The following is a 14,898-nucleotide window of genomic DNA, read 5'->3' on the forward strand; positions in this document are numbered from 1 at the left end:
AGGGGAGTGATAGACTTCAGGAGGCTGGTGGAATGGGCAGACACGTGGCAGGTGAAATTTAATGGAGAAAAGTGCAAAGTGATACATTTTGGTAGGAAGAATGAGGAGAGACAATATAAACTAAATGATATCATTCTGAAGGTGGTTCATGAACAGAAAGATCTGTGTGCACAAATCGTTGAAGGTGGCAGGACGGGTTGAGAAAGCGGTTTAAAAAAGCTTACGGGATCCTGGGCTTCATAAATCGAGGCATAAGAGTACAAAAGCAAGGATGTTATGATAAACCTTTATAAAACACTGGTACAGCCTTAACTGGAGTATTGGGCCAAATTGTGTGCACTGGACTTTAGAAAAGATGTGGGGGCCTTAGAGATGCGGGAAAGAGTGGATCCAGGGATGAGGTTAAGGGGAGATTTGATCGAGATGTTCAAAATCATGAGGGGTCTGGACAGGGTAGACCGAGAGAAACTGTTCCAATTGGCTGAAGTGTTGAGAACCAGAGGACACAGATTTAAGGTGATTGGCAGAAGAACCAAAGGCGACATGACGAAAAACATTTTTGTGCAGTGAGTGGTTAGAATCTGGAATGCACTGCCTGACATGGTGGTGGAGGCAGACTCAATCGTGGCTTTCAAAATGGAATTGGATAAGTACCTGAAGGAAAAAATTTATAGGGCTACGGGGAAAGGGCGGGGGAGTGGTACTAGCTGAGGTGCTCTTGTAGAGAGCCGGAACGGGCTTGACGGGCCAAATGGCCTCCTTCTGTGTTTCTATGATTCTATGATCCACACAAAGGATAGTGGAAATTTGGAACTCTCTCTGTCAAAAGGCTGCTGAGGCTGGTTGTCAATTGAAAATGTCAAAACTAGGCTTTGTTAAACAAGGATATTAAGGTTTATGGCCTCAATTTTCCCCAAAGCATTTTTTTGGAGTACTTGAAGAGTTCCGCCCGATTTTTGGGGGCCTAAGTACGGTAAAAAAAAAATTCTATGTTTCCCCGCTGGCGTGGCGTAACACGACCTTTAGTTTTGGGGGTGGAGCCTTGATCTGCGCAAAAAAGACCGGGTTGCCATGGTAACCAGGGACTCAATGCGAGCTGAGGCTGCAAAGTGAAGCATACAGCCAGCTCCCAACACATTAAAAGAATTGAAAAACACGTAGCAGCAACTTACCTCCAACTCTGCCTGAGTCTCTCTCGCTCTGAACCGGGGACCGAGAACAGGACCGGACTGTGTGAACCGGGCACCAAGAATGGGACCGGACAGCCTTCGGGCGGGGTTGGAGGTAAGTTGCTGCTATGTATTTTTCAATTCTTTCAGTGTGTCCGGGCATCTGTTGCGCCGTTTTCCTTACCTGCGCCGATTTCCTTAACTCTAGGGAAGGTTTTTCTAGAGAGGCCACATACGCTGGCCTAATCAGAGCTGGAGTAACTCAGCTGGCCAAACTTCCCTAAATGGCCAGAATTGGCACGGGTGGCTGGTTACGCCCCCTTTGGCTGAAAAAAAACTGACCTAAAAAAATCGTAACTAAATCGTAACGCTGGTGCAAATTGATTGGGGAAACTGTGGTTTTACAACTTAGACCAAAAAGAGCAGCTTGCTCCAAAAAAACGGGGGAATCACTGGGGAAAATTGAGCCCTATGGAACTATGGAACCAAGGAGGGTAGATGACATTAAGATACAGATCACATGTGATCTAATTGAATTGCCGAACAGGCTCGAGGGGTTTAATTGCCTGTGTTCCTATGTTCCTGAGCCTTCTTTGTTCCAATATAAACACTCCTAGTTTCGGTAGCCTCTCCTAACAGCTTAGGTTGTCCTATGCTCTACCCGGTTCAGTGTCATTACTGTGGGGGAAATGGCTGTTGCACTCGTCTGAATAACAAGGATAACTGCACTTCACAGCTATTCGTATATGTGAAGCATTTTGGGCTGTTTCTGAGAGATGTAAAAAGGCGAGATGTAAACTTCTCTCTTTCTATCCCCACTGTAGTGCTGTGATTAGAACGTACACAATACTCTGTCAGTCCAGATCAGTGTATTGCACATCAATGCAAAAGCAAAATACTGCGGATGGTGGATATCTGAAGCAAAAACAAATCATGCTGTAGGAAGGATTTGAAAGCCTTGGAGAGGGGGCAGAGGAGATTTACTTGAATGGTAGCAGTGATGAGGGACTTCAGTTATGTGGAGAGACGGGAGAAACTCGAATTATTTTCCTTAGAGCAGAGACGGTTATGGGGAGATTTAATAGAGGTGTTAAATTATGAAGGGTTTTGATAGTGTGTATAAGGAGAAACTGTTGCCACTGGAAGGAGAGTCAGTCAGCAGAGGTCAGGAATTTGGTATAATTGGCAAACGACCCTGTGGGAAGATGAGGTGAATTTTATGCAGCGAGTTATTGTGGTGTGTCAGAATAGGCGCTTGAAACAGATTCGATAATAACATTGAAAAGGTAATTAGATAGGTACTTGAGAAGGAAAAATGTGCAAGGCAATAGAGAAAGAGCAGGAAGTGGGACTAATTGGATGGGTCTTTCAAAGCGCCGGCACAGGCACGATGGGCCGAATGGCCTCCGACTCTGCTGTAAAATTCTATGTTTGTGCACTGGAAACACTCGGCAGGTCAAGCAGCTTCTGTGGAGAGAGAAACGGAGTTACTGTTTCAGGTCGATGACCTTTCGCCAGAACTGTCGGTCATGAAAAGTCATCGACCCAAAAAGTTCACTCTGTTTCTCTCGCCACAGATGCTGCCTGACCTGCTCAGTGTTTCCAGCATTCTCTGTTTTTATGTCAAGTGCTTTGTACAAGTTGTTTATTGTATCCTGGGAACTACACACTATCCCTCTGGCTCTCATTCATGAAATTGCTTGCTGTATTAACTTTCTCACACGGTGCTGATTGTTTCAATGAGCTTCCCATAATTTTCTCCAAAAACACTTTTCTGCGCTGCATCCAGTAGACTCATACCATTCAGTTTATAATCACACCGCTGGTCCTCCTTCCCCACTCTCGTCATTTTGTATTAAACATCATCTGACATCTTTTCAGCCCAGTCTCCGAATTCAATCTCGATCCCTCTTGCTTGTTGCATGGTATTTCCAATCCTTGAAGTTGATTCACTGGGCTACAGTTGATTCACTGGGAGAAACCAGTGCTCATGGCTGCACAGGACTTAGTGAGTTGGAAGACTTGTTGGATTGCAGAGATTTCGAAGGGTGGAGGCGATTCAGTGATTGGAGCATTTGATTAGTGGAAGCTTGCGATTAAAGATTCCAACAATGGTGAAAGTGAGGTAATATGCCAGAAGGTGGAAGAATGCGGTCTGCAGAGCAGAAAGCTCAGCTCGAATGAACTAAAAATAATTTTAAGCACTGCTCCACATTGAAAGCACGCATGGTGGTTGTGTACCCTCCTATTCTGCTAATGGTGTTGAGTCTGTCATGCGCGTAACTACCACAGCCAAAAGGACTATTATCCCCTCGGGCCTATAATTCCCTTCCTCACCATGTAAGCCTCGCTGGGACAGGGATGGTGAGCGAACTTTATTGTGACTGTCAGCCCCAGTTGGCGTTGCAGCTAATGTCACTAAGTAAGAAGTATCTGAAGACCCAGTGTGTCAGTCACCGGGCCACACTTCCAGTACAGATAAGGTTGCTAATGCTGGTGCAATGCATTCCTGGACGTTTCATCACGTGACCCGCCCCCACACTCCCACCATTGGCCCTCCAACACGTCAATCATCGCGTGCCCCACCTTCCCTGGCCAATTGGAAAGCAAAAAGACTCTTTGTTACCTGATTGGATGATTCTTGACTGTTAGTCAAAAGGCCTTTCTTCCCATCTCCAATATTTTTAGAACTAATAAACAGAAGTGTGAAAACAAAATTAAAAACCAAACACAATCTTTTTAATGCCCCGCGATGATTTTTCTCATGGGTTGCTGGCAGCGGTGTTTTAGAGATTAATCTTCCATTTCTGGAAACTCCTGGGCAATCCTGGAGTGTTGGCAACACTAAGTATAGTGTATGCTCTGTAATATAGAACAATTAAATCCAAACTGGGACTCACTGCTCAATAATACATACTATTACAATGAACCTGTGAGGGAGACCAGCAATGAGAGTGACAGGGCAAGTCCATGGGCAGGTACAACACTGTCAATCACTTGAGAGAAAGCCATATTTCAACTGCCAGTGAATATCAGTTAATGAATGTTTGGATTCTTCTCAGTGTAATGATAGGAGAGCCTCTGATGCAGGTTTCTCCATCTCTCAGATGGAGTTGTGCCTTTCCCATTTGCTAATGATTCTCTCCAGTGCTTTTCTGATGTATTTCAGGATGTTAGAATTTGAATCACTTCGATCGTGAAATTGCTTTGAGTAAAGGTGGATACGGAGCTGGGCAAACAACTAATGGGGGAACAGGACTGGAGGATGCAAAGAGAAATACAAACTTAGATGGTCAAATACTCCACGGGCCACAATGGCTCGCGTGCTGTCTAGGAGCCCATTCCATTCCTCTCAGGGGCCGATTTTAATCAGCCACAATTAGCGTTAAGGGGCAGTAACGGCCTCGGCATACGGTCGGTAGCCAGACCGCCCCGTTACCACCAATGCTCTGGCCACCGACATTTTCACAGGGGGCTTCCAATGGGCGGCATCTTTACTGTGCAAAACCAAGGTATTATGATGTTGTTTGGACCCTGATTGCAATTGCAAGGGACACAGGGGCGTGGTTTGTCCATGCGTTTTGGCATTGAGCAGCTTAACCAGGGATCTTTACAGGGGCCACTGCTGGTCCCTCCAAAAACCGTCACAAAACCTCTGCCAGGTGTTGGAGAGGTCCACTTTGGATATGTCAACTTTAGAACGATCCACGTTGGAGATGTCCGCAGGACTGCCGCTTCCAGCTCCACAAAAATACTCTGGGCTGCTGCCGGCCTGGACAAGCCCCCGACCACCCCCACCCCCCCCCGCATTCCACGTCGGAATGCAGATATCTACTTTGAATCCACACCTTCCCCAAAGAGCAGCGATCTTTTACAGGTTAATACATATACAAGTAGATTCACACAGGAAGAGAATATGGAAATCTTGGAGCTGGGGTGAGAGAGCACAATTGAGGTAGGTTTACATTAACCATGGAAAGAGTGGATTGGATGGACTGAATGGCCCTTTTCCCTTACATTCTCCTATTTTTGGTGTGATTTGCATCCACTCTTTGTACTGCAAAGGCGTGTGGAGCAAGGGTGGAAAATGCTTCCACAGAAAGTGCATACTAGGTGATGACACGAGAATATGGAGGAGAGCAGCATTGAGCTGTGGAAACAGCACTGATGTTAGAGAGGTCAACATTGGAGAGGTTCATGTTGGAGAGGTTCATGTTGGAGAGGTTCATGTTGGAGAGGTTCTCATTGGACAGGTCCTCATTGGGAAGTTCCACATTGGAGAGGTCCATATTGGAGATGTCCTCATTGGAGAGGTCCACATTGCGAAGATCCACATTGGAGAGGTCCATATTGGAGATGTCCTCATTGGAGAGGTCCTCATTGGAGAGGTCCACATTGGAGAGGTTCATGTTGGAGAGGTCCACGTTGGAGAGGTCCACGTTGGAGAGGTCCACGTTGGAGAGGTCCACGTTGGAGAGGTCCACGTTGGAGAGGTCCACATTGGAAAGATCAACATTGGAAAGGTCTACATTGGGAAGGTCAACATTGGAGAGGTTAACATTGGAAGGGTCCACATCAAAGAGGTCCACGTTGGAGAGGTCAACATTGGAGATGCCCATATTAGAAAGGTTACATCCTTCAGGGGGGAACGAGAGTCACAGGGCCAGGGCTAATTGTAAGAGACTGCATCTGTTGAGTTCAGAATGAGCTGCTTATGTTATTCTGTACTGTCATGATATCTTAGAAGGTCTGGGAGATCAAAGAGAAAATGTATATGTTCTCTAAATAGAAAAATCTGGACTTCAAGGCAGCATTTAGACACCCAGATTAGCTCAGTATGGCGGAAGGAGGTTGTGGGGGAGGGTGGGAGAGAGTGACGGAGAGAGCGTTGAGGAATGAGATGGATAAGTAATACCCCTACCAGCAGTCCCAGCCTAGCTGCTCCAGACACCACAAGCATCTGCATTATCTACTGCCACAACTAGAAGTAAGGAGTGCTTGCAGAAACACCTCAGATCCAACTTCAGTCAGAAAGCACTTATCGAGTTTGGCAGCACTTAATTTGATGAAACCTTGTTTCATTAACAAACTACAAACCCTATCAAGGTTTGACCATATGGATCAGGAGAACCAAAGCCATTGTGATTGTAAGGTCTGTGTGTAATATAGAGGGAAGAGCGAGTGATAGCTGGTTACAACCAGTTATACACTCAACGCCGAGAGCATGCAGAAATCAAGCGCAGACAGAGGAAAGAGCGTGCGGCGAACCAGTCCCACCCGCCCTTTCCCTCAATCTGTGACAGAGTCTGTGGCTCGTATTGGACTGTTCAGCCACCAAAGAACTCACTTTTAGAGAGGGAGCAAGTCTTCCTTGATTCCGAGGGACTGCCTATGATGATGATGATGCTGATGTATTTTCTACTCCGACCCACCCACTCTGTAAATCGCGTGGCTGGTAATACAAACGGGAAAAATGGGTGGGACTCCTGCTGTGCCAGAACTCCACCCATTGTAGTGTCCGGCAGATTTTCTGACTTCATTTCTGTCGGGGAGTGGAAGTGCATTTTTCCGCCATCCCATGCAAATGAGCTATCGGCCGTGACAATACGTCGATATCTGTAATAGATTTGCTGCATGGTTTCTTTGCTTAAGAACTCATAGCAACACATTTCTATTAAGAACTATTTGGTTTATTAGCAAAGGTTTAACAATCACACTACATATTACTAGTTCATCCACCAGGTTCACAATCACCTGCCTCATCATGGATCCACTGAACCCAACTGGCTGGGGTTTTATTGAGTCTTGTGAACAGCCACTCAACAGCTCTACAGCTATTTTGTTGCATCTGTAAAACAATAAAACATTAAATCAAGTGCCCCCTGACTAAAGGGGACGGGGGCACTAAAACCGACAAACTTAAACAACTTAAATTTTAGACATTACGTGGTTCAAATTAAAATTCGGTTGCCAGCGGTGATGATGCAATCCAGTCCCTCCAACACCCACCTCTCGCGGAAGGCCACGAGCGTACCGGTGGACACTGCGTGCTCCATCTCCAGGGACACACTGGCTCGGATATAACCGCGGAAGAGAGGCAGGCAGTCAGGCTGAACGACCCCCTCGACCACCCGCTGTCTCAACAACTCTACAACTCTTGTAGAAAAACATAAATAAACATTAAATCCAGTGCCCCCTGATCTGGGGGAACACTACAAACAGTGAACAAGTGCCTTTTTGTTTTTGTTTTTTTTGTGGGTTTTTTTTGTGTTTTTTGCTTTTTTTTTGGCATTAAAACATACAATACAAGTGCCCCCTATAAAAGGGGAGGGGGACACTAAAACCCGGCAATTAAAACAAATTAAACTTTAAAACATATAAAATCAAATTAAAATTTGGTTGCCGGGGGTGATGATGCACTCCAGTCCCTCCGGCGCCCATCTCTCACGGAAGGCCACGAGCGTACCGGTGGACACCGCGTGCTCCATCTCTAAGGACAACCTGGCCCGGATGTAGGCGCGGAAGAGAGGCAGGCAGTCGGGCTGAACGACCCCCTCGACCACCCGCTGTCTCAACAACTCTACAACTCTTTTAAAGGAGACAAAATAAACATTAGTTCGATTGCCCGCCGATCTGGGGGACACTCCAGACACTTTTCAAATGCCCTTTTTTTGGGGGTTTTTTTTGTTGTTTTTTTTGGGGGGGGAGTTTTTGTGTTTTTTTTTTAGGCAATAAAACCATAATTTACAAGTGTCCCCTATAAAAGGGGAGGGGGACACTAAAACCCGGCAATTAAAACAAATCAAACTTTAAAACATATAAAATCAAATTAAAATTTGGTTGCCGGGGGTGATAATGCACTCCAGTCCCTCCGGCGCCCACCTCTCACGGAAGGCCGCGAGCGTACCGGTGGACATCGCGTGCTCTATCTCTAGGTACACCCTGGCCCGGATGTAAGCGCGGAAGAGAGGCAGGCAGTCGGGCTGAACGACCCCCTCGACCGCCCGCTGTCTCAACAACTCTACAAACCTGTGAGCATATTCACAGGTGCATACATTCCAATGTTGGACGCTCTTCAGCTTTTTTTTTTAAACATCCTAATCTTCTTTATCCCTGCTCCTGTCATGTATAGTTCCGCAGTATGTCCTCCTGGCATTTGATGAGAGTGCAGCAAGAAAATTGCCACCTCGTCGCTTCCTGCAGGGAAATATGTATGTTGTTGATGGAAATCAAGTAATATAAAAGCACCGTCCTCGTGTTTCACAGCCTCACTTGCTTTTAAAATGGGGCTGTCAATCAATCTTGATCAAAGGCAGAATGTTGTTTTGACGCGAGAATGGCGCAGATTCTTATGATTTTCGTACGATTGTAACTACAATGTGATGAAGAAATCTCCGAGGAATACTAATGAGATAGTAAGCTCACATCGTCAGGAATAACTAGTGTAACACTTCAATAACTGCAGCCGCAGTATGTCGATTGGGAATGTGCCACGAGGTAAACCGGCCATTATTGGCACAAAGCAACAACATTGATACAACACAGTGATGGAACCCACATATACAATAGTCTGAATGGAATAGTTCGGGTCAAATTATAGAATTCTATCCTGTAAACACCTGCTGCTATTGAAATTTAAACTGACTCAAGGGCCATAATTCACAAGTGCAAAATGTAAATTATCCACTCCATGAAACAGAGAAAAGAAATCCACCCCTTTTTAACCTCCTTGTCATGTTCATTAAAATAAACCCTGGTAATCATACTCTGCTGCTTTCCCTTTCAATTTTAAGAAACAGGCCTGTATGTCGGACAATGTTGGATCAGTGCTGGAGAAGGCTTTTGCTTGGGAAAGGCAATATTTTTCTCCTCGCCCCTTCAGACGGGACGGATTAACCACGGGGCGGATTAACTACGGGACGGATTAACCATGGGGCGGATTAACAATGGGGCTGATTAACCACGGGGCGGATTAACAATGGGGTGGATTAACAATGGGGTGGATTAACTTGGGGCGGATTAACCACGGGGCGGATTAACAATGGGGCGGATTAACAATGGGGTGGATTAACAATGGGGTGGATTAACTTGGGGCGGATTAACCACGGGGCGGATTGGGCTGCAGCCCCAGACTCACCAAAGAACATTGGCCTACCAAATAAATGTCGGAAATAAAATATATGGCCTCCCAAATAGGCCGAATAGAATAGACAATAAGAGAGGCAAAACAAGGCCGAGAAAAATAGATTCACTTGTTTATACCTATATGCTGAAGTACCTATATACACTAATGAATACAGAACACAATATGTACTAGGTCGTTTTATTTCACATGTTATTGAGAGAAATTTGCATATATGTATAGGAATCTAGTATTGCAATGTTAGCAGAACCAGAATATGTACCTACCTGATACAGAATCTATGCTTTCATTGTTGAATATATCGGCCTATGTTTCCGTACTCAGGATCAGAATCATACATGTGATGTAATGAACATGAACAAACATACGTATCGGCCCATTTGGCACAGTTTGCCCCAGACCCATCAGGCCCTTAATCCAGCCATGCCTTCAGGGAATAGTGCCTTTCCAGTTCCCAGTTTTCTTTGTTTACAGTCTCCCTCGTGCTCTGAACTCTGTCTCAATTAAAAGAAAAAGGAAGAACTTACATTTCTATAGCACCTTTCATCATCTTCAGGATGTCCTAAAGTGCTTTTCAGATAATGAAGTACTGTTGAACTGTTGTAAGGTAGCTAACATGGCAACCAAGACTTCATTGGCTGCAAAGCACTTTGGGACGTCCTGAGGTCATGAAAGGCGCGATAGAAATGTAAGTGCCCTCCCTCTTCCCAGGCAGCGGCTGGTCTCCAATGCTCAACCCAAAGTTCCCAGATTATGATATGACAAAAATGAAATATTTTCCTCCCTACGAAGATTCATCTTCAGATTGGTTCTCGCTGCCCACAGCACACACAGCGTTAATGTGATTGTCTGCTATCTTGTTTCTACAAGCTGCAGGAATATAAATTACAGCCTAGTGAGCCAAAGGCACTAATGTATGCCAAAGACTCAGCTTCTGCTGAACAAAAGAGAGTTTAATATGAAAATATCAATTGAACAGCGAATCAGTGGTGTCAATCAGCTGACTGGTGTTCTTCCTAGCAGGTTTAACAATGTGTGAATTATCGGTTGCCACAGATTATACACAGTGCAATGGAACAGAGACCAAGTGCATTCTAAACCCATGGATGGTTATCACCCTAACAGAGTTGTGAGGGATACAGTTGACTAATTCTCTTTACTTCCGTACATCTTCAATGAATGAAAGGGTGGTGGAAGCAGATTCAATAGTAACTTTCAAAATGGAATTGGATAAATACTTGAAGAGAAAACATTTGAAGGACAATGGGGAAAGAGCGGGGATGTAGAATTACTAGGACAGCTCTTTCAAAGAGCCGGCACAGGCAGGAGGCCGGATGGCCTCCTTTGGTGTTGCTTTATTATAGGGCTCTATGAATGTTGTATGGTATATCGATGTCTGACCCAGGAGGGGATGGTGGAGGGGGCTACGGAGGGATGGGGGATGGGGTGGGGTTTGATGATCGCTTCACAGCAACATTCCAAAAAAATTCCCGCACCTATCTTGGTGACCACAGAGGCTGCTGAAGGGTCCTGAATGGGGTATGCCCAAAGCCTGCCCTGCTCGTCGCTGACAGATTTCTTGATGAGGTCCATTAACAGTCATTAGGCCTGTTTTAGGCAAATCCATTTCCTTCGGTTTCCTGCCAGGTGAGTTATATTGAAAACTGTTCAGTTACCTGTTTGATGTCAAATAAATGTGCCTGTTACTTTACAGCCTGATCCTTGGTCTAGTTTAATGTATATTCATTCAACTACCGAAGGCAAGGAGGTAATATTCTTTAACAGCACTTCCCAAACCTGTAAGCTCTACCACCTTAAAGGACAAGGGTAACAGGGGAATGGGAACACCATCACCTCCACGTTCCCCTCCACGTCACACACCATCCCTACTTCGAAATATATTGTCCGTTTCTTCATCGTTGCTGGGTCAAAGTCCTGGAACTCCCTCCCTAACAGCATTGTGGGAGCACCTTCACCACACGGACTGCAGCGGTTCAAGAAAGCGGCTCACCACCACCTTCTCAAGAGCAATTAGGGATGGGCAATAAATGCTGGCCTTGCCAGCAAAGCCCAAATCCCAAGAAAGAGTTTTAAAAAACGGTGGGAGATGACATATCCAGTAAGCAGTTGGTTTACTATTCCATTTCTGTGTGTTGCTATCATTAAACGTGATATTGGACAGGTAGATAGTAAGTCTGAATTGAAACAACAAATCTAATGTGAAAATCTAAACATGTAACACATAAATTAACCCTGTATACTGTCAATAGTCAAGACAGGAAGGGAGAGTGGGAGATCCAGGCCATCTTTACTCCTGTGTGTGCAGGAATTTACCTATACACAAGATTGAGCTTCACAGGATTAGCCTTGAGGGACATTTCTCATTCACATAAGACCCTGTGATTGTCCCAGTGAGTTCATTGGCATTGGTTAGTGGCCTTTCAGAAGATCTCTGTGCTCATCTAATTCTGGCCTCTTGTGCGTCCCTGATTTTATCGCTCCACCATTGGCGGCCGTGCCTTCAGCTGCCTGGGCTCTAAGCTCTGGAATTCCCTCCCTAAACCTCTCTGCCTCTTTATCTCGCTCCTGCTTTGAGACCCTCATTAAAACCTGCCTCTTTGACCAATCTTTTGGTCACCTGTCTCAATATCTCCTAAAGTGTCTTGGTGTCATATTTTGTCTGTTTCCGCTCCTGAGAAGTTCCTTGGTGCGTTTTACTACATTGAAGGCGCTATATCAATGCAAGTTGATGTTGTTGTTCCTGGCCAATGAATTTAAGACGCAGTTGCTGCTAGCGTGCTTTGTGATGTTCGCTCAGGTGAAGCCATCTGTTGACCTGTTGATGGATAATCCTTGGCTGAACGACATCTGTAACTGGAAACTAGTGAGGTGTGCCTTTTATGTTGTGAAACTTGGCTTTTCCTTGGTCAAATGTCATATAAACGATCAGTAGAGGATTGCAGAAGATTTTTCTATTCGTGATCCAGTCCGTAAACAACATATGTTATCACAACAAACAGCTTAGCTTTCCTTTTTTCTCATTGATTTTCTCCCACTCTCTGTCATTGTAACGATGCTGATTATTCTTTCAGTATGACCCAATTCCATTGGTGCTGATAGTAGAGATGATTTTCTGAATACCAATTAGGGTAACGAAAATCATGAGGAGGGCACCTGTGATTTCCTTATAAGGGCGGACAGTGGGTGAGATTCTGCACTGTGATTGCCAGCCTTACCATTGCTAGGCTATTTAATTATGAGTGACATCCCAGCCAGCCCAATCCCATTCTCAGCCAATATCCACAGACGTTAGCCATGGCTCAAGCCCCAAATCTAGTCTCACACTCTAGTGTAGTACTGAGGGAGTGCTGCAAGACCATCAGCAGGCCGGGGGCCATTGGAGGGAGCAGCGTGCAGTGGCGTACCACTGCAGGGGGCAGCGCGTGCTGCTGCAGGAGGGCGACGGCTACGAAGCCAGGTCGCTGATTGCAGTGCGGGCAGGCACAGCAGGAGGGGCGAAGGAGCGGCAGGAGTCCTTAGAGGGAAGTGACCGGGGCCCAGGAGAGGCATGAATCTGGGGCCCAGAAGAGGCGAGGGCCCAGGGGCAGCATGGGCCAGCCCACACTGCGATATGTGTGCGCGCTCGGTCTGTGCAGCAGAGCTGGTCTCCAGTTAGTCTTGGGTAATCCTTGCCACTGGACCAAGACCTAGCTCTGTCAAGCCCGTGTGGTGTCTGGTGTGCAACGGCCGCCACGCGTTAAAAAAATCCAAGCACAGGCATCTTCCACCTTCACGATATAGTTCAGGACTTGGAATATTAGGTCCTTTATTGAAACACCTGTGAACTCATCCCTTTTTGGCGTGGAAGCAAGTCATCCTCGCTTCGACGGACTGCTTATGATGATGATGCACTGTCAGAAGTGTCGTCTTTTGGATGAGATATCAAAACTGAGGCCCGTGTATCCTTTCAGTTGGACATAAACATTTCCATGGCACGATTTTGAAGATAAGTTCTCCCTGGTACCTTGGCCAATATTTATCCCTCGAACAACATCACTAAAAATAATTGGTAATTATCACATTGCTGTTTATGGGAACTTGCTCTGTGTACATTACCTGCCGTGTTTCCCTACATTCCAACAGTGGCTACACTTCAAAAGTACTTAATTTCACGTAAAGTGCTTTGGGACCTAGGCGCTATATAAATGCAAGTTTGTACTTTTTTATGTGCACTTGAAACGGGGAGGTGGGGTGTCACAGGATAGTGATCAAGAATGTGAATTCTGGCTGATTTCTCCTCCCAACTCATGGGTCACTGGGGTTCAATTGTAGAAACCCAGATAACATCAAGTAATACAGATCACGCTCATCGAGTGATTGGAAGGTCCCAGGTTGGACCTCTGGTCTGTGCTGAGTTCGCTGATCCTGGCCAGGTGATCTATAACTGGCCTTCCCCACCTCACATCTCCAACCCCCAGGCCTCACCCTCCCCAGCCCACTCCAATTTAGGGAGGAGAGAATCAGGTTTAGCATGGAGTGTTGACGACTGCCACGATATAGAAGCCTCGAAGTTGCTCTGTGAGATAAGACTGTACAAACACTTAATGTGTTTGCCCCAAAACCCTTTGCCTGTTTCCTTATTTTAACAGAGGGGTTAACCTGTTTAAGATAAAGAGATATCTCACCGTGCAATTTTGCAGGAAAAGAAAATACCAGCAAGCTGATCGGAGATTGACACTGCACCAATGGCGAGAGAGAGCTGAGAATCTGTGACCATTGATAATAATGTAACTCTGTGAAATCCCTTAATTTATTCCGGCAGAGTGTCATGAGTAATAGATTTTAAAAAATGAGTAACAAATTACCTCTTTCTCGATATTTATTTTAAATATATAATGTTCCTGCCTGGTCGGTTTTTCAAAAGATATCCTTTAATAAATTGTTATTCAGTGCTGAGGAGGAGTGAAAAATGAGCATTCATCGATTGAGGCAGAATCGCTAACTCAAGTGCAATGAAGTTTTGAGTGACTTATAGTCCTAAACTTCCCATTTTGCTGCCCCTCATTGCTTACACGGAATGGATGATCTTGGAATTGAATTGTTCAGCCATTGATTTTTGTTTAGTTTTATTTTGTTTGACTGTTGACAGGAAAAATGCTTTAATACTCCTTATTATGGCATGGCTTTCAATCTCTCCCAGTTATTTCTGCTATCTTGAAAAGCTCTTAACAGGGGTTAAGTATTAATTGCTCGAGATACCCACAAACCACAGTATAGCATGTCTGTCCAGCCACTCACACAGCCTAAGATGGATGAGTGAATAAACTGGGGCTCATTAAACTCCAAAACAGATGTCTCCGTAGTTTGTAGAGGTGCTGAAGGTACTGAGAGGGACAGACACAGCAGACCTCATCATCATAGGCAATCCCTCGAAATCGAGGAAGGCTTGCTTCCACTCCAAAAATGAAGATTCCAATACGAGAGCCACAGTCTCTGTCACAGGTGGGACAGACAATCGTTGGAAGAAAGGGTGGGTGGGGAGTCTGGTTTGCCGCACTCTCCTTCTGCTGCCTGAGCTTGGTTTCT

General features: G+C 45.4%; 1 protein-coding gene across 1 annotated transcript; it reads right to left on the bottom strand.

Moving 5' to 3' along the window:
• Positions 1–5,278: 5,278 nt before the first annotated feature.
• Positions 5,279–5,788, bottom strand: LOC139275645 (uncharacterized protein in mobD 3'region-like). Its single transcript, XM_070892816.1, has one exon. It carries the CDS (start codon positions 5,786–5,788, stop codon positions 5,279–5,281), a length of 510 nt encoding a protein of 169 aa, XP_070748917.1.
• Between the last annotated feature and the right edge of the window lie 9,110 nt (positions 5,789–14,898).

The sequence above is a fragment of the Pristiophorus japonicus genome, chromosome 11 (assembly GCF_044704955.1).
Source record: "Pristiophorus japonicus isolate sPriJap1 chromosome 11, sPriJap1.hap1, whole genome shotgun sequence".
Classification (NCBI taxonomy): Eukaryota; Metazoa; Chordata; class Chondrichthyes; family Pristiophoridae; genus Pristiophorus; species Pristiophorus japonicus.

Excerpts from the sequence above, each read along its gene's own strand:
- LOC139275645 (XM_070892816.1), bottom strand. The coding sequence starts at position 5,788 with ATGGGCATCTCCAATGTTGACCTCTCCAACGTGGACCTCTTTGATGTG.